Source organism: Anomalospiza imberbis, chromosome Z (assembly GCF_031753505.1).
Source record: "Anomalospiza imberbis isolate Cuckoo-Finch-1a 21T00152 chromosome Z, ASM3175350v1, whole genome shotgun sequence".
NCBI classification, from domain to species: domain Eukaryota; kingdom Metazoa; phylum Chordata; class Aves; order Passeriformes; family Viduidae; genus Anomalospiza; species Anomalospiza imberbis.
The window spans coordinates 54,953,840-54,973,907 of NC_089721.1; the positions used below are offsets into that span (position 1 = coordinate 54,953,840).

General features: G+C 45.8%; 1 protein-coding gene across 2 annotated transcripts; it reads left to right on the forward strand.

Annotated features, from left to right (window-relative positions):
• Positions 1 to 5,896: 5,896 nt before the first annotated feature.
• Positions 5,897 to 11,838, forward strand: TOPORS (TOP1 binding arginine/serine rich protein, E3 ubiquitin ligase). 2 transcript variants are annotated; one of them, XM_068176679.1, is made up of 3 exons: positions 6,004 to 6,658; positions 7,747 to 7,868; positions 8,307 to 11,838. In XM_068176679.1, the coding sequence occupies exons 1-3, from the start codon at positions 6,019 to 6,021 to the stop codon at positions 11,286 to 11,288; spliced, it is 3,744 nt and encodes a 1,247-aa protein (XP_068032780.1). In that variant the 5' UTR covers positions 6,004 to 6,018; the 3' UTR covers positions 11,289 to 11,838. The 2 variants fall into 2 exon arrangements, with proteins under 2 accessions (XP_068032781.1, XP_068032780.1); XM_068176680.1 differs by lacking the exon at positions 7,747 to 7,868 and having other exon boundaries at positions 5,897 to 6,658.
• Positions 11,839 to 20,068: the final 8,230 nt, after the last annotated feature.

The window sequence follows — 20,068 nt, forward strand, 5'->3', positions numbered from 1 at the left end:
CACCATTCATCACCACTCTCTGGGCCCGGCCATCCAGCCAGTTCCTAACCCAGCAGAGAGTGCTGCTGTCCAAGCCGTGGCTGCCAGCTTTTCCAGGAGTGTGCTGTGGGAGACAGAGTCAAAGGCCTTGCTGAAGTCCAAACAGACAACATCCACAGCCTTTCCCTCATGCTCTAGGTGGGTCACCATGTCATAGAAGGAAATTGGGCTGATCAAGTAAGACTTGCCTTTCCTAAACCCATGTTGGCTGGGCCTGATCCCCTGCTTGTCCTGTACATGCCACGGGAGCACACTCAAGAAAATCTGTTCCATAACTTTTACCGGCACCAGATTTAGCTGTCCTTACATATTCTTATCAACCTTATAATTAACATGTATCCATGGGTACTGCTTCATGTTAATGAGATAAGGTTGTATTTGAAGGACAATCTTTTGTCTCCATTAAAGCAGCTGTTAGTGTGGCTGCATACCTGGGTCAATCAACTAATCATTTCATTAAACGAAAGTCCTCTTAGCTATACTAATCAAAAGCATGCTTATCACAATTTTTCCAAACAACCTCTCTGAAACCTAAACAAACAAACCACTTCAAGACTAATAAACCAGTCTTACTCTGATATATAAACTATGCTTTATTAATGAGGATTAAAAAGAAAAAAAAAAGATCTGAGGGAAATTTCATCAGCATTATGCATATATTCCTTTAGCCATCTCTGGTGATGTCATCTGAATGGTTAATGCTGCCTAAACATAGTTATTTGCTGCATCATTTTGAATATGACAGGAAACACAGGCTTTCTGCTCCGAACTGCATCTTCTTGGATGAGAAGATGGTGGATACTGAACACTGAGACAAAGCCCTTCTTATTAAATCCCAGAAGCAGGTTGAGGGGGTTTCTCCGTGCTTCTTGACCTCTATGAGCAAGCATATGTGCAGAAGCTGAACAGAGAGTTTTAAAAAGAAGGAGAGGTGGAATATATAACATTGTCAGTGAACAGCTTCATAGACAGCTTTTTCAGAGAGGTAGATCAGTGTATTAAAAAATGAGATAATTAGCTTTAAAACTTCATAGGTGTGGTTTAAACCCAGCAGGCAACTAGAGTACTATGCAGCTGCTTGCTCACTCCCCCTCCAGCAGGATCAGGGAGAGAATCAGAAGAGTAGAAGTGAAGAACCTTATGGGCTGATATAGTAACAGCTTACTAGGTAAAGCAAAAGACACACATACAAGGAAAATAAAACAAAGAATTCCTTCACCACTTCCCAGAGGCAGGCAGGTGTTCAGCCATTTCCAAGAAAGCAGGGTTCCACCATGCATAACAGTGACTTCAAAAGACAAATACCCTCCCCCTTGATTCCTTCTTCTTCACCCAGCTTTATATATTGAGCATGATACCACAGGGGTAGGATACTCCTTGAGTCCACTGAGGCCAGCTGTCCTGACAGCGTCCTGTCTTCTCCCAACGCCTTCTGTACCCCCAGCCTCCTCCCTGGTGGTGTGGGTGAGGAGCAACAAAGGCCTTGGCTCTGTAGAAACCCTTCTCAGCAGAAACAGAAAGTGCATTATCATCACTCTTTTAAGTGCAAATCCAAAACACAGCCCCATACTGGCCACTGTGAAGAAAACTACTCCAGTCAAACCCACTATTTGGAGTGGGTTCTCTACTCTTTATTTCATGCAATTTATGTCACGCTGTAGTCCTACATGATATAATAGAATCTCATTGTCACCCCCCATTCCATCTCCATCCTCTGATATAATATACAGATATCATTCCCTTAGTCTATGGACACTCCCTGCAAAAGCCCACCAAATGTTAACATATGTCCATAGAATGTCAAGTGAATTCATTTCAGAGCCCACGAGCTGGGGGCTCTGTCTGTTCTGCTGGTCATTCGGGACAGGTTAGGAGAGGAGAGGTGAGGTGGTGTGGTACTGTGGCCAGCTCAGGTGAAGTCACTGCTGCATTTGCACTGTTTATTGTAGGACTTGTCCTCCAATGGTTCATGTAGCTCCTATTACAGTAATTCCTGTAAGCAAAACTCAAATAATGTGTTACAATAATTTAAAGGCAGATCCATTACTATTTCCAGCCCTGGGCATTTTGTGCCAGATTGAAGGGTTTAAGAGTGTAATGAACTTCTCAGCTTGCTTCTAGTCTGCCTAGAAACAGGGGTTCCTGCTATAGCAATTATAGGGCCCAACACAGACCTCCATGGGATGCAGAGGGGAAGCCTGCCTGACCATAGCTTCACCATGGGCTACAGGAGAATCCCTGCTTCATCACCTAGCCCACCTCCTGGTCTCTCCTTCTTCAGGGAAATGATTTCTCACACTCTTCCCCTGTACTGTGGACTCGTCCACAGGTCACAGTCCCTTTGGCTCAAGTTCACACTGGTATTCCAACCTGTCCAGTACAGCAGCAGAGCTGCAATGCCCTGGCCACCTGCCAGCCCAGGCGCATCGTGGCTGTTATCAAAATGTTCCCAGGCACAGCAGGGTGAGATAAGAAGCACAGCACTACAGCAAACAGCCACCAACAAGCACTGGACTGCAATACAGCATCAGGCAAGTGACCCCTGTGGGCAAGCACTGGAGCCTGCTAATTAATAATTTAACAGCCATAGCAGCTGTAAGTTTCATCTAGCACATTCCAATCTAGTCTATCATAATCAAGAGTTTTCTGAGCCCCACATTAGGACTGTTGTGGTTTAACCCCAGCCAGCAACTAAACACCCCATAACTACTTGCTCACACCTCTGTGGTGGGATGGGGAAGAGAACTGGAAGGGTAAAAGTGAAAAAACTCATGGGTTGAGATAAAGACAGTTTAATAGGAAAACTAAAAGTCACACACAGAAGCAAAGCAAATCAAGGAATTCATTAATTGCTTCCCATAGGCAGCCAGGTGTTCAGCCATCACCAGGAGAGCAGGGCCCCATCCTGTGTAAGGATAACTTTGGAAGACAAATGCCATGACTCTGAACTTCCTCCCCTTCCTTCTTCTTCCCCCATGTTTATATACTAAGTATGGCACCATAAGTTATGGGACTGGGATATCCCTTGGGTCATTTGGGGTCAGCTGTGTCCCCTTACAATTCCTTGTACATCCTCAGTGTCCTCACTGGTGGCATGGGTAAGGAGCAGCAAAGGCCTTGGTTCAGTGGGAGAAAAACCATCCCTATATTATCATCCCTATGTTTTCAGCACAAATTCAAATCACAGTCCAATAGTGTGAGGAAAATTAGCCCTACCCCAGCCAAAACCAGCACTTCCCCACTAGACTAGAAGGAGAAATTTTCTAAATCTCTGTGGGGCCTTTAATCCCACTTCTGTGTTATGGGGGAGATAAAAGTGGCTTCTTGCTTCTGCCATCATACTGGTATGACTTCAGGTCAGCATCAGGATGTGGAACTGGAGATGTTTCTAGGACCACTGACATTTACTCTAGCACTAAACTGTGACAGCAGTACAGGAGAGAAGATTCAGAGAATAGTCAAGACAGGCTAGAGAAGTAAAAGCTCTTGAGTGAGGCTCTCCGTTCTTTTAATATATGCAGAAACATCACACAGGTTTCTCAGTTAGCTAACGGCCATGTCATAAAAAGAGAAAGGTCTCTTTCTGCCTTAGCTTGCTGTCACTGTGCAAGGTCCTTGTCATCAGCAGGGACATTACTGAGTGTTTCATCCCTCTTGTGAGCAGTCATAGTCTCTGCCTTGGACTTCAGGGACAGGAGAAAATGGACAGGTCTTGGTCCTCCAGAGATTTTTGCAGAAGCATCCCCGAGCATGCACACCGAGCAGCAGGCTAAGATGAAGGGAGAGAAATTCAGCTGCTTTTGCTGTTTCCCCATAGTCCTGCACACCTCCAGCCTGCGTTGCAGGCAAGCCAGCTTGGAAGGGATGCTGGGGAGTATTTTGCCATCTCGTGGCAGCTCGGAAGTAAAGCATCTCTTTGTGATCACAAAGACTCGCTGCCCAGGAGGAATAAAGCCAAAAAAGAGAGATTTCCATTGAGATGGATGCAAAGTGACACTTGGAAGATTTGCAGCAGAGCAGGCCAAAACCCTGAACTGACCAGTACCTGCCCATGTGCAGCTGCAGGTGGAACCTAAAACAAAGATTGAGAAGATAACACTAAAGAGGACCCAGCCTGGGGCAGGCAAGTGGTCAGAGACTATTTCTAACTCCTGCTCTTGGTGTCACGCTGCTGGAGAGTCCCAGCTAGTCAGGGAAAGGAGTGGATAACTGCAAGCTGGTGAAGGCTTCAACACCACAATGAGGACAAGGGCACACTGAAGCTGAGCTCTTCTGGTGTGAACAGCGAAGAATGATCCAGCCAGTCAGCTTTGGCTCAGAGAAAGTCATTGGAGAGGAAGAGAGCCTGCTAGCACAGAAAGCTTTGGAGGAGCACTACTATAGGTCTATAACAAATTTTCATGTATTTACAGGATGATGTAGCTAAGATGGGAGATGCTGAAAAACTCAGGCACTGAACAATCTGAACCTTCCACTGACCTCCTTTCCCACAGGAGCTGTTGCTGCTGTGCCTGAGGGAGCATTGTCCAAGGTGCCAGGGCACACCAGAAAGAGGGCTGGGGGTTGTCCCTGGTCAGTGACTGCAGATCCCACTGTCAACAGTGTGGGCACTGCCAGTGCTGTAGCTGCTGCTCAGGAAGACATGAGACCTCTCCACATTCTTATTCCCACAAAGCTGCTGGCAGGGAAAATTCCTGCTGCTGACCAAGGGACCCCAGAGGCCCTGATGGCAGAGCAAGGAGGGCCAGGCTCCCCAAGAAAAGATTGTTCCCCAGCTTCAAGAGGTATGTGGGATGAGGTGCTGCCAATCCGTGTGGGCAGTGGCAGAGGAGCCACATGAATTCTGCTCTTCACAGCTGTGTAGAAAACCAGCACCTCAAATCAGATCCATTTTACTTCTAGAATTGCCTCTTTTCAGCTCAGAAATCATAAACACCTGTGAAGAGCCTGGAATGCCTTTCAAGTATAATTTATATTTCCATGACCCAGAGATGAACTGTCCAAGTGGGTCCCACCCTGCCTAAGAGCTGACAAATGCACACAGCATTTATTAAGTTGACAGAGTACAACTATTTGTGACAAAAATCCCTCCTATTGTGCCAGCAATGAGAGTGGGTAATGACCCTAAGGCCAGCAAAGGGTGCAGGTGCCAGTGAGGCTACAGCCACTGGGGCAGGATGGGTACATGTGCCCCAGGTGCACCAACTGCGGAACTGAAGCAAGTAAATGAGTGAGTCTTGGCACCCACACACAAAGCAGGACTGCAGGTCACAGCCTGCATGCCTCATGCTACCTGCTGTAAACACAAGAGAGGTTGCATCTGCCCTGAACACCAGGGAAAATTACTGGCGTTAGGGATGTAACTCCTGAGCAAACTTCAAGGAGGGCTACCTGGTGAGAAGCAGGCTCTGGGTCCAGGCAGGTCATGAAGGATAGGCTCGTGCTGCTACTTGGGGAGAGCTTTAGGAGTGGACTACCTGTTGGGATGTGCCAGAGCACACATTTGCTCTTGAGCAAGAAGCAGGACCAGCTGGTGCGTGGGAATGAGTAAAATGGCTCAGGATATGGGGCAGGGCTATCACATGAACAGAAGGGCTGTGCTGGTACTCTGGGGATCTGTGAATTCACACGTGCTTTTGCAAACTTTAGTCCATACCGACTGTGGGTAAGAAAAGAGACAGGGCTGGCTGTGCTCGTGTTTTACACAAGTCCTGGTAGTAATACATGCAGGTATTGTGGCGGGCTGTGCCCTACCTGTGGCAGCCTGCACAGCTAGCCTTGTCCATGTCCTTTGCACACTTGTGTCTACTGCAGGTATATGCTTGTAAAAATCAGTAAAGACGGTTATTTTTCTCTTTCCTCATAACGGCTTATGCTTTATGTATTTCCTCTTTCCTACGTGCTATTTATGTTTTATTTGCCCAACCAACCACACTGCTTCCCCAGCCTTCGACGGACTCCTCTGCACCCTCGGAGACAATGCCAAGCTCCCGCTGGCGTCGCCGGCGGGCTCCGCCATTGCCTAGGGCAGCCCTGGGTCCGGAGTCGGCACTCCCGCTGCCGCAGGGCGCCACCCGCGTCCCTAGAGAACGAAACCCCAGCTGCGCACCACCACGGCAGCCACCACCTGCGGAACAAAGCGGCGGCGCCACCGCCGCAACTCTCCTCGCTTTTACTCCCCAGCGGCCGCCGCCGCCACGAGCTCCTCCCGGGGCACCGGGGCAGCACCGCCAGCCCTGCCGCTGCCCCGCCCGCCCCGCCAGCACTCACCAGGCGGCGGAGCCTGCCGCAACCCCACCGCCCGCCGGCGCCACCTCGGCCCCTCCCCGCTTCCGCCCCCCGGAATGGCGTCAATGCGCGGAGCCCGGATGTGACGGCGACGGCCCCGGCCTCTCTCCCGGCAGATCCCGGCTCATCTCCGCGCTCGCGGGCAGCTGTTCCCGTGGCAACGCCGCCGCCGATGGCGGACCCGTCCCGGCGCCTGGCGGAGGGCGCCCGCCGCCGCCGGCCGCCAGGGGAGGAGCGGCGGGAGTCTCCCGGCACCGGGCGCTGCCGGACGCGCCACAGGCTGAAGGCGGCCGCGGCCCTGGCCCGCACGGGAAGCGAGGGCCCGGCGGCGGTGAGTGCGGGCCTGGGGGCGGGCGGAGCGCCATTCCCCTCTGGGGCGCTGGCTGGCGGCTCCCGAGGCGGGGGTGGTGGGGGCGCGCTGGGGAGCGGGCGGGGGCGGTGCCACAGCGGGCGGAGCGGCGGCGCGGGGCCGGGGCCGGGGCCGGGACCCGGACCCACTCACACCCGCGGGTGCACGGGCATTTCTTTGAGCCCGGGCCGCGCCCCTGGCGCCCCAGCGCTGCTGCTGCCCCATCCCCCGGTGTCCTGCCTGCGGGAAAGGCCTGACAGGCTGCAAAACATGGGCTGAGGGATTTTGAAGTAGGGTGGTAATTTATTTCCACTGGATTGTAATGCCTTAGGGTAACGCCAAAATTTAAAATGACACTTAAATAGATTGAATTTTGTTGACTATGTTTGACTATGTTTGACATTTCTCATGATTTCACCGCAGCCAGCTGCCAGGCACCAGGCAGCCACTCGCACATTCCCTGGCCAGTGAGATCAGGGAGAAAAACGAAATGGTAAAAGCGGAAAAACTTGTTAGTTGAGATAAAGACAGTTAAATAGGGACACCGAAAGCCATGCATACAACCAAAGCAAAACAAAGAATTAATTCACTGCTTCTGATGGGCACACAGGTGTTCAGCCATCTCCAGGAGAGCAGGGCCCTGTCATGTGTGATGGTGATTTGAGAAGACAAGCATCATCACTCCAAATGTCCCACCTTTCCTCCTTCTTTCCTCCATGTTGTATATTAGTAATGTCACATGGTCTGGAAATCCCTTTGGTCAGTTGGGGTCACCTGACGCAGCTGTATCTCCTCCCAGCCTCCCAAGGCTCACCAACTTCCTCACCAGCATGGAAGTACAGAAAGTTCTGTGTAAGCCCTGCTTAGCAATAACAAAAACATCTCTGTATTATCAACCCTGTGTTCAACACAAATCCAAAGCTCAGCCCCAGACCAGTCACTGTGAAGAAAATTTACTATCTCAGGCAAAACCAGCATAACAAGCTGACTATATAAAAGGCAGTGTGTACTTGAGTGTGACATCTGGTTGTTTCTGCTTCAGTCTTGAAAAGAAATACTTATTTTGGAAGGAGCACATCCCTGGAGATTGTCTTATCCAACAAGCTGTGTGTGGTCCAGCATGAATGCCCAGCAAAGAGGGACAGACTGTGCAGGAACAGAACAGGTCCAGCAGAACTTGGAAACTTGGAAGGTGATAACGTAGTTCAATCCCAATTACTTCTTTTGGCTGGTTTGTTTTAACGTTCAGAACTAACTGTTCTCATACTTTTCATACATAAATGCTAGATTTTTTAAAGCTATGTTTTGGAGGATACCATGTAAATAATAAATTTACTGGCCACATCAAAGGAGTTATTTAAGAGTAGGAAAGAAGACAGGCCTGCCTGTTAACTTCATCTATGCCAGCATCATTTGAGTGCTGTGTAAAACTGGAATCACTGAAGAACTAGATCTCACTGTGAAGAGAAGTCAAAGTAGTTAAATCATGCTGCCTCTTTGTTCAGCATTCTTTCAGAGCCACTTCTGGGTTTTGCAACTGTAAAAGCAATTGTTATGGGTTTCTGCATCTAGAGTGTAAGATATTTGCCTCTCTGTGACAGCAATGATCTTCTGTCTCTGTCTTTTCTAGAACATGGCATCAGATAAGGAGTCTGCAGAAAACAGCAATTTTTCACCAAAAGCCAGCACCAGTAAGCTGCCGACAGATGCGTCTCCCGACTCCAAATGCCCCATCTGCCTGGATAGATTTGACAACGTTGCATATCTAGATCGCTGCTTGCACAGGTTCTGCTTCCGCTGCATCCAAGAATGGTCAAAAAACAAAGCAGAATGCCCGCTGTGCAAGCAACCCTTTTTTTCCATTTTCCATACGATTCGTGCAGAAGATGACTTCAAGGAGTACATACTCAGCCTTTTAGAAACAAGCTCTTTTGCCAGCCCTGATGGCCGGAGGTTTCGTTATCGCACTACCTTAACGAGGGAACGCCGCATGCGCAGTTCCCCTTCCCGAAGGATGCTGTCCCCTCCGGATAACGGGATGTTGTTTGAAGGGCTGTCAAGCGAGCCAACGCGACACAGACACAGAGAGATTCAGCAGATGATCAGGAGGCTGGCCTCAAGGAGAAAGGCTAGCGCAGAGGGCAGATCTCTGCGGCAGATTCAGGAGGAGGACATGATCAGCTTCCGCAGGGCCCTGTACCGCACCGGCGTGCGCATCCGCAGCATTCAGGACGGCGGCCGATACCGAGAGATTTCGGCAGAGTTCTTCCGCCGCAACCCTGCTTGCCTTCACCGCTTGGTTCCTTGGTTGAAGCGAGAACTTACAGTCCTGTTTGGTGCTCACGGGTCTCTGATCAATATTGTGCAGCACATAATCATGAGTAACGTAACCAGATACGATCTGGAAAGTCAGGCCTTTGCTGATGATTTAAAGCCATTTTTGCTGAATCGGACAGAACACTTCCTGCACGAATTCATCAGTTTTGCTCGCTGTCCTTTTAACTTAGAAGCCTACGATCAACATGCCAATTATGACTGTCCTGCACCATCCTATGAGGAAGGAAGCCACTCTGACTCATCAATTATTACAATATCTCCAGACGTGGCGTACCCGCAAGGGCCTGATAATAGTTTATCTGTACCTGGTCTTGGTCAGGCCCCGTGGGATGATGAAACTCCAGGGCCTTCCTATTCCATTTCAGAAGAGGTTCGTGCAACCATAGCTTCTCCTCTGGAGTCATCAGAAAGTTCTGATGAGGACTCTGCTTCAGGGAGCCAAAGAACCAAGCTGCAGACTGAGTTACAGGCTAATGCTGACTCAAACGAGAGTGGCTCTTCCTCAGACAATTGTGTCATTGTTGGGTACGTTAAGCCGTTAGCTGAGAGGACACCAGAAGTGGTTGAGCTGTCCTCTGACTCTGAGGAGTCCATCGAGGAAGACAAAAGGGAAGATGTCAAGAAACAGCAGCCGGTCCAGTGTCACATCTGGAGTGACAGTGAACCAAGCAGGAGCTTCTCACCACATTCCCCAACATATAGAGAGGATGTAGGAAGTTGTAGAAGCTGTTTATCTCCTGCAGTTGAGAAGATGGAATCAAAAGTGGATGAGAAGAACAAATGTAAAAGAAAAGATCTGCCTCCACATGACTTGAATTGGAGCCCCTCTCCAGGGAGTGACACAGTATGCTCTCCTTGGAATCACAGATTGTCTAAAAAGGGAAAGTCTAAAAGCCCACAGTCCTGTTCACGGGACAGTCGAGGCAGTCATGGCCATCGGTCTAGAAGGGAGCACCGCAGCAAAAGCCAACTTAAAAGGAGACGATCGAGAAGCAGAGATAGTAGCAATCATAGGAATAAAAGAAACAGCAGAAGGTCAAGGGCTCATGACACCAGAGCGTCTCTGAAAAGCCAGAGGGGCTCTCTAAGTGGTGAGAGCTCTCTATCCAGAGAAGTGAGCAGATCACGTTCACGCAGCAAAGGCCACAGTAAAAGGAGATCAAGAAGTAGAGACAGTGATCGCTATTATGTAAGAGACAGTTCTCAAAGTAGACACCAGTGGGGTTCTGCTTTCTGTAGTCGAAAGGTGTTTGGAGACAGCTATGAATCCTCCAGTAGAAGGAGGACTCGGTCTAACACTCTATACTCGCGGCAATCTGCTAGTCCAGATTACAGGATACGATCATTTATTGAGAGGACAGATCTGCATAGCCAGAGGGGACTCCATGAGAGACACTATTACTGTTACGAAAGATGCAGGTCAAGGAGTCGGTCAAGCAACAGATCAAGGACTCCTTCTGGAGGAACTGACAGAATGAAAAGTGAAAAGCCTGGTGGAAAAAGGAAGTACAAAACTCGCCACCTGGAGAATGCATTCATGGATAGCACAAGTCTAGAAAGAGAAAATGAGTCCAAGAAAACTTCCTCAAAATTTGGTGACTGCTGCAAAAATGAGGATAGCCTGTCAGACAACCGTGCAAGCAGTGAGACAAAGCGTAAGAAAAGGAAGAAGAAAATGAGGAGTCCAAGTGTGGAGATAGTCTATGAAGGAAAAGCAACAGACACAACTAAGCATCTTAAAAAGAAAAAGAAAAAGCATAAGAAGAAACACCGGAAACATCACACAAGTAACTCAGTACATTCTTCTCCAGTGGTGATTACAATTGATAGTGATAGTAGCAAGGAGCCAGAAAGTACTGAATGGGACAGCAGTATTACATGGACAGGCACAACTCAAATAAATGAGAGGGAAAATGAGTCTCCATCTTCTTTTCTGAGGAGGACAGGATGTGAGGAAACTGGAGGAGTAGACAAAAAGTATGGTATACCTGCCACAAGGGAAAACTCAGATGGTTGCATTAGAAATGCTGATGTCAAACTTCAAGAAACAGCAGCTGATCAGAGTCTTACCGCAGTGAATACCATCAGTAACTCCTCTCACACTGAAACTGTAACCAGTTATGTTCAGGAAGCACCAGCAGCGCCTTCCAGTCAACTGCCTTCCCCCAGGACTTCCTTCCTAGAGTGTCCAGAGAGAGAACCATTGATACTGAGACTGCCAAAGAGACTTGTCAACAGATCCTCATGGTTTGATTTCCCAGAAGAAAAAATGTAGTAGGCTTTCCTTGGAACGCTTGTTAAAACTGTGAATTTTAACTACTTTCCTTTTCCCCCATTTTAAAACTAAAATGTCTGATAGGGTTTCTGTTAAAAAGATGTCTAGGAAATGTATAAAACTTTTGAATGTGTATGCACTTTTAAGTCAAAGAAGATAGAATATTGCTAGTATGTAATTCTAAAAGTTTGTTTAAGGATTGTTTGGAAGTTTTAATTTCATAAAGCCATCCACAGAGTATTTCAAAGTTTTGTGTAAACCAAACAACAGAAAAGGAGCCTAAAACAAGAGCCTTGAAATGCATTTTATGGGGATTGCTCTTCTTAGACCAGGAAAATGTTGTTTAGTTCATAAAAAGTGATTCAGTCTGAATTCCAGCATCATTTCAATCTCTGGTTTAAGCTGATCTCTGCTGAAAAGCAGTCAGTGACTTCTACAGAAATTCTCAATGACTTTGAGTAATTTTAAGGTAAGCTATGTCAAAACCAGAATAAAGCAATAAGGTTTTTTTGTTGTTTGTTTAAATATATTTACATATGTGCTGTGTGTTTTGTAAATGGAGTTTTTTCATTTGAGTGTCTCATGTATCCAGACCATTGGATATTTTTGCAGTCAGGAGTACTTCAGGTTGGAACGGTTGTCTGGAGGCCAGCTGGTACAAGCCTTCACTGAAAGCAGGAACTTTGATCAGATTGCCTGGGATTGGTTTGGTTTTGAGTTTTCCCAAAAGCTGGGTGGCTGCTCTGTCCTATCCCTTCTAACATAGGAGTATTCCCTTGGGAAACAATTTTTTTTCAGATTTCTTCTTTTTATTTCCCTTACTGATGCCTGTGCATTCTGCCTTGTGTTCTATAGCTATGCAGCCTTCAAGAAGTCTTTTCCTCTTCTTTATATCCTATGTCTGTACACTTGAAAAACATCTGTCGTGTCTAGCCTTGGCAATAAAACTCTTCCTGCCAACCTCCTTGAAATAACCAACATTCACTCAGCTCAGCACATCCTAGATGTCCTGTGGCCGGTATGTGCAATGGGTTTCTGGCAGGGTTTTGTTTTCCAAGTTTGGTCCTTCTTTGTGTGAACAGCAGTAGCTCTGAGGGCTGAATGAGGAGGATACCTTCTCTCTCTCTCCTGCATTACCTTAGTGAGTTTTATGGGTTTGACCTTGGCTGGTTGCTTGCCATGTAGTCACCAAGCTGCTTGTCACTTCCCTTTCTCTGCAGGATGGGAGAAAGTAAGATAGGAAAGCTGGGGAAGGACAAGGTAGAGTACTGTCACTAACCAGATAGAGTTAGGTACAATTAATATCTTCTGTTGCCAATGAAAAATTGAGTAGGGGTATGAGAAACAAAGGCAAAACTGAAATGAATTTCCCCTCCTTTCTCAACTTCACTCTTATACAGGCTGTTTTACCTCTACCTCCCCAGCTGTGCAGAAGGATGAGGAATGGGTATTACGTTCAGTCTATCACATTCTTGCTCCTTACACTGCTCCTCTGCTCTAAATAGGCCCTTTCTACAGGTGTGCAGGACTTGTGAAACAGATTGCTCTAGCTGCCAGGAAACCTGCTCCTGTATATGCTCCTAAGCACAGGCTTCAGCTCCTGACAGGAGCCTGTTCCTGTGTGAGATCCATGACTGTAGCTTCCACCAGGGCATCTCTGCCTACTCCAGAGTGGGGCTTTTCCACAGCCTGCAGGTGGAGCAGCCTCTGCTCCACTGTGGTTATACAGGGGCTGAAGGGGACAGCTTTTCTCACCATGGTCTTCATCACCTGGAAGTGCCCTGGCTGTGGAGAAAGGCTGCTCCTGCCCAACCAGTTAGCACAGATTGGCTGAGCCTGACAGAGAATCAGGAGTGGTGACAGTCAGTCACCTCCACTCTTGTCCCTGAGAGCATCTCTGGGCTGCATGGGTCAGGTTAGTCCCTAGCGTGGACCATCCAGTGTGTTATGCACAGAACAAGTCACAACTAAATGACAAACTGCTATCCAAGGCATTGAGATGAACATCAAGTGCATAGGGGAAAAGACATGCAGAGCATATTTTTTTTTAAATCATTCACCTTGTGAGTGTAGCTGGGATGGTAAATTTAATCCTCAGCAAATTATATGAGCCAGGTCACACAGCTCCTCCAAAGCAGAGGGCTTTGTGCCTTGAAGTCATATTGGTTTCTTGTCAATTAGCTGAAGAATCAAAATGAATGTACACACATGCACATGTATGTGTATGCTCACCTGTGTGCATTGTGTTTATGGGGAGAGAGGGAGAGAGAGTGGGGGGGGAAAGCACGAGTAAGCTGACAGATGCCTCTTGTACCCTGGGAGAGGAGAAATGCAAAAGCAAATACTGTGCATCTCCTGCATGCACTCCTATTTTATTTGAATATATGAAAGAAAGAAAAAAAAAAAAACCCCAAACAACAAACCACTGGATGGATTGGTGTCCTGTATAATTTATGAAATACTAGATTTAGAAAAGTCATTTTACTCTTGCTGCTGTGTTGCAGGCTCTTGTGCAAGAGTCAATAAGAAAAAGAAAAGTAAGTTACTTTCTCTGTGAGAACATGTACAAGTAGCATAAAAAAGTTTCAATTTATCTTTTCAACTACTGAATTTACTCTGGATAAACAGAGCATTTATCAGATTGTATGTCCTAGAAAGGTAATAAGCCTTATAAAATGTTTCACAGTTCTGCTTTTCTCATTATTGTATTTCAGATAGTTTTCTGAATGGGAAAACTGTTCAAGCAAAATGTTAAATACCCAGCGTGGGATTAGGTTTCAGGGAGCACAAATGTCTGAAGGAGCCAGGACACTGGGAGGCCCGGGGGCCACGTGGTGTGAACTATAGTGGTGGGCTTGCCATAGTCCATTCTGGCAATTGGCTGCTAAGAGCTCTCTGGCATCTCCAGGGAATGAATGTAGTGGCTCCCTTTGTTCTGTTTAGCCCCAACAACCTCTCCAAATTCTCCTAGAGGGAAGGGGCTCAGGGCCTGGGGTGTCCCTGCAAATGGCTCAGGGATTGCTGCTGCAAGTGCCTTTGACTGGAAGCCTTGGTCCATTCAGAGAGCTGGGATATCTTTGGCATAAGTGGGACTTCTCCTACACCCAGAGTGCTGGGATGGAGGGTACAAGCTATTGAGGAGAGGGCAGGGCAAGGTAGAGCTGTTGCACTAAATAGAAGGGAGAGGTTTGATACAGCACTTACAGTTGGTGATGATGTGGTTGGGAATCTCTGGGTGAGGATGAAGGGGTGGAAGACAAAGCAGATGTGGTGGGTGTCTTCTTTCAGTTGCCCAGCCAGGATGCCAGTACTGAGAAGTTAATTTAACAGGCAATTAGGAGAAATCTCTGGATCTCCAGCTCTGGCATGGTGCAGCCATAAGCCTGAGATTGTGGTGTTGGGGTGCTAGGGCCTCCCCATCACTTGGGGGCCATGCATCAGCTCAGCCCCACTGGTTTGTTCTTGTGCCCAGACTCCCAGTCGTCAGACAAGCAACCAGCTATTGGCAGTATTGCCAGTATTTGGTGGAAGTGAAAACTGGTTCAGCTTCCAGTTACCTTAGCTTTGTGCTGCATGCCTTGAGCCTGGTTGTGTGCTGCTCTGCTTCCAGATCCTGAAATATTACATTGACAGTACCACTTAACAGTGATCTAACAGGAGAATCTAGAAAATTATCAGAACAGCTTTGTGTCAGCCCTGCCATGCTTTCAGGTTGACTAAAAAGGACAGGAAAGTAAATGTCTCTGCAATGGTGAACTTTCCTGCACAGTTTCTCTTCCCTGTTTTTCCATGGTCTTTCTTACTTTAACTTAAATTTGTCCATGCTATGGCTCATTCACTACTGAATGTACTTTTGCTCCATCTGCTCAGGCAGTTTGTTTTCCTTTTGTTTATATTGAAGTACATAGATGTATCAGAAGTACAGCTTAATTGCTCTGCAACTCTCAAATTCTCTATGTGCATAAAAAGAGGAAGAGGGACTTTTTATGTGAGCAGATAGCAGGACAAGGGGCAATGGTTTTTACTGAGAGAGGGCTGTTTAATTTAGATATTAGGGGGAAATTCTTTACTCAGAGTGTGATGAGGCACTGTAACAGGTTGCCCAAAGAAGCGGTGGATATGCCATCCCTGAAAGTGGTTAAGGCCAGGTTAGATGGGGCCCTGAACAACCTGATCTAGTGAATGCCGTTCCTGCCCATGTCAGGGGCATTGGAAGTAGATGATCTTCAAGCACAAACCATTCTGTGAAACTGAAGGTGCAGAGTGAAGTTGAGAATAAGCAGAGTAATAATAACCCAACTGGTTATATTTTCTTTTTCATAATAGGATCCAAAGTAATATCTCTCAAGATTAAACTTTGCTAATATCTGTAGGCATTTGCTTTACACAAGCTGTTTTTTGTAGGAGACTAAAAAAATCTAATTTCCAGTCTTTTTTATAAAGATAACTTTATAATCCAAATTGAATTCCCGATTAATAGAATTTCTCAAGAAGTAGGCTATTTTCATACATGTATACACACTGGAAATATTGTAGAGCTGAAGAAATTACCTTTTTTTCCAGGAGAAGTGAGACAAATCAGAATAGGGTAAGTAATTTTTCAGCCATCTGCCTTCTCAAAACACTCTACCCCGCATTCATGTCTTGAGTTGAACCAGGACAAGGACTGAGCTGCTAATTTTGTAGGCTTAGGCAAGACTTCAGCCAGCAGTTGTGTTAGATTTCGCAACCCAGATAACCTTATCTGGGGCTATTTGACGTTTCCTGGATATTCTGCCTGTTTTCCAGGTGGCTTTTGAGAAGAAGGTGTCTTATCTACCAGACCTGGGATGTAAAGCCCTGGACTGTCTTGATGTGTTTCTTTAAGGTTAAACTTTTTTATTCCTTGAGACGGGCACATGGGAGAAACACAGTGTTCTCAGGAGGTTAAACAAAGTTTTACGGGCAAACTTTAGAAAATATGGGTACCTGGCAAATTTTAAAACATTCAATTGGCATAAAGCATTTCACAAGGCATTGACTTAGCAAACTATAACCCATCCAACTTTAAGTTACCCAGATTTCAAGAAGAAGTTAGGGAGAGGGTGTTTGTGCAACTGCTTTTATCTGCTTTAGCCTCCTGGAACCCTCCCCTTCACATGGGGCTTCTGGTATGCCAGTGGCTGATAACCTTTCTGGAGCTGGACTAGAGGCTCCAAGGAGGTGGGAAATGGAGAAGTGCATCATCCCACTTTTTGCAGAGCTTGCCTTGCCACCCTGCTGCACACACACACACACACACACACACACTTTGGTTGTTTTGAGCAAGTAATGATTTTCTCCAGTCTCTTACTCTGGGGTCACTTGTAACACTCGGTCTCTTCGAGCCAGGTCTTACAAGCTCTCAGAGACAAGTATTATACCATTGATAGCTCAGCTACCTTAGGTGGCATAAAAGTAGCAGGATGGCTCTTGTGACAGTGTTGGAAACAAAAAGGTTTTAATAAAAGGCAAAATAAAAAAGCTCTTTACAGAGAAAAACTGAGCCAGGGCAAGAGGTTCTTGCTCCTGCTAAAACACTTCACAAAAGTAATTTACTTCTTTTGTTCTCTTCTTTTTCTAGTGAATTGCTTTGGCAGAACTTTTTGGCTTCTGTCCAATTGGCTATCTTAAGTTTGAGGTGAAGACTCTAAGGTCCTATGAGGTGTCTTTTAACCAAATTGAGGAGAGAAACTTCTGGGTTTTCTCCTTTTTAAGGAGACAAAGGGTAACTTTTTTACAATAGGGGGCACATTCCTACACACTTGAAATCTCAGGAGACATAATGAGAGCAGATGAACCCACCAGAGTTACCTTGCTGTAAATGCATGCAGAACTTACTCATGTAGGCCTGGGATGTTGTTTGCAGTTCATCCTGTCAAAAATACATAATAACCCAGGGTGCCCTGCATGGGGCTTCTCCTTTAGTACCCACCTGCTCTGCTTCAAATGAGATTCTAAGGTTCATCACATTGAAGTGAAACTGCAGGGATGAAGCATGTTTCTGTCTCTGAACTGGACCAGAATCCAAAAGGTGGCTACAGAAAATGCTGTTGCTGCTGTGATGCCTATCTATTGAACATTTTACTGGTAGATGAATCATCAGCAGTGGCACAGATGCTCAGTGCCTCAGTTTTAAGGTGTTTCCAGCAAGCTGAAACTGTCTTCAGTTTAACAGGCTTCATGGCCTTTGCCATGGAGTGACAGAAGACCTGGAAACATCCCAAGCCTAGCTAGGCAAACTGTTCATCTAGGTATGTTGTCAGTGGTCTCCAAAATGGGAACTAAATTAAATGAAGCAAGCCTTTTGTTATTAGCAAGGGCTGAGGAAAAGTCTCCTCTTAGAATGCTTTGGAATGCTGAGTCCTGAAGATTTTTTTGCCCTAGGTGTGGAATGACCAACTGCACATCTAAGTTATCTTTAGTCCTGACGAATAACATATGAACCAGCATGTGTGGCAGTAATACCATTTATCTTTAAAAAACCTGTAGCCATTAGTGATCAGATAACCACGTATATGTTAAATACCATTCATTTGTCATTTTCTTGCACAGACCAGGCAGCATCCTTCTCAATCTCAAGATTTGTAGTTATTATGAAGCTTGTGTTGAACTGTTCATCTTTTTTTGCTCTTTTTCTCAGTTAGTCTTCTTTTGTGATGGGTAATTTCCAGAACTCCTGCTTCAATTGCTACAGGTGAAAACTCTGGAGGAATCTCACAGATTATTAAATATAGAGGATCATCACAAGCTAGTGATTGAGCTGTGTTCAGGTAACATGTACAGGCAACCTCTACTGCTTTACCTGTAGCTATAGATGTTCCTTCATGACAAAAACTTGTGCCCCAAACCACATCACCAAGATCATTACAGAAGAAACCTGTAATTTTAGTCTGAGGCATTGATGAGTAGAAACAGATTTTAATCAATCCCTTTATGTTGTTCATTTTTTCAAGAAGGAAAAAGGAGATTTCTACATTTTTCATGGTAAGTTGATGCAGAGATAACTCAGTAGGACTCTTTGACTTTTGCTATGAATTATGTAATAGTAAAAAATTGGATTAAATACTCCCTTCCAGGTTAAAAAAAAAAAGAAAGGGAAAAAAATGAACTAAAGAGTTCAGCCACAAAACAGAACCTCATGTTGTTTAATGGCACAGCCTTTTGCACAGGCATCTCAGTTACGGAGTGACAGATTTGTTACACTATCATCCTTACACACTAGGTGCCATTGCCCACTTTAAAATTAATGCAAGAATTTCAACATTCCAAAGTATGATTAAATACCATCAAGTTATTTTATTTTAATTCCAAATTTTCTATTGCTTTATGTGAGGTTTGCTATTTACTGCTAGATTTACAGGGCTGGTTGGCTAAACTAGGTTAGAGTGATCATCCTTGGGAATATTAATAATTGTTGTTTTAACATGTCAGAATTGTCAGAAGTTAATTGCACTATTGCTGTCTTTTTGAACAGGTCTATTGATTGCTACAGAGCAGTGTTGGAAGACAGTGTACAGTCAGAAAACAGCCTTGTGCAGGAAACAACCGGCACCACAATGAAGATTGCCAAAGAACTAATTGCTGTCACAGCATACCCCTACCATGTCCCACAGGCCAAATAGGTGAATAATGATCTCATCTCCTGCACAGCACTAAGCAGACGTGTTGAAATAGTATGCAGTACATTATCTGTGTTGTAATCACAGCTGCCAGAGATAGTTTCTTATAAGAATGCCTTGTTGTCACCAATTAGAGAGTATCATGATCAGTTCCAGTTCCATCATAACTGAAGCTCATAAATAATACATTTTATCAATGATTAGCAACATCTCTACAAAGTGGCTAAGAGCCATAGAGCTAGCATTTTCTTCTGCTCTTTCTTCTCCTCTTTATTAATCCTTTTCTCCTTTTAGCACCTTTTCCATTTGTTCTGCAGGTTCCTCAAACATCTCAGATATTTAATCAGATAGGGCAATATTGGTAGAGTATGAATCTTGTGAAGTTAATATCAAGGCCCTTAGGGCATTGCAATACAGCCTTTTCCCCAGTTCTTGTCTGCCTACACTGATGTCCAGCTCTGGCACGGTGCAGCCATAAGCCTGAGATTGTGGTGTTGGGGTGCTAGGGCCTCCCCATCACTTGGGGGCCATGCATCAGCTCAGCCCCACTGGTTTGTTCTTGTGCCCAGACTCCCAGTCGTCAGACAAGCAACCAGCTATTGGCAGTATTGCCAGTATTTGGTGGAAGTGAAAACTGGTTCAGCTTCCAGTTACCTTAGCTTTGTGCTGCATGCCTTGAGCCTGGTTGTGTGCTGCTCTGCTTCCAGATCCTGAAATATTACATTGACAGTACCACTTAACAGTGATCTAACAGGAGAATCTAGAAAATTATCAGAACAGCTTTGTGTCAGCCCTGCCATGCTTTCAGGTTGACTAAAAAGGACAGGAAAGTAAATGTCTCTGCAATGGTGAACTTTCCTGCACAGTTTCTCTTCCCTGTTTTTCCATGGTCTTTCTTACTTTAACTTAAATTTGTCCATGCTATGGCTCATTCACTACTGAATGTACTTTTGCTCCATCTGCTCAGGCAGTTTGTTTTCCTTTTGTTTATATTGAAGTACATAGATGTATCAGAAGTACAGCTTAATTGCTCTGCAACTCTCAAATTCTCTATGTGCATAAAAAGAGGAAGAGGGACTTTTTATGTGAGCAGATAGCAGGACAAGGGGCAATGGTTTTTACTGAGAGAGGGCTGTTTAA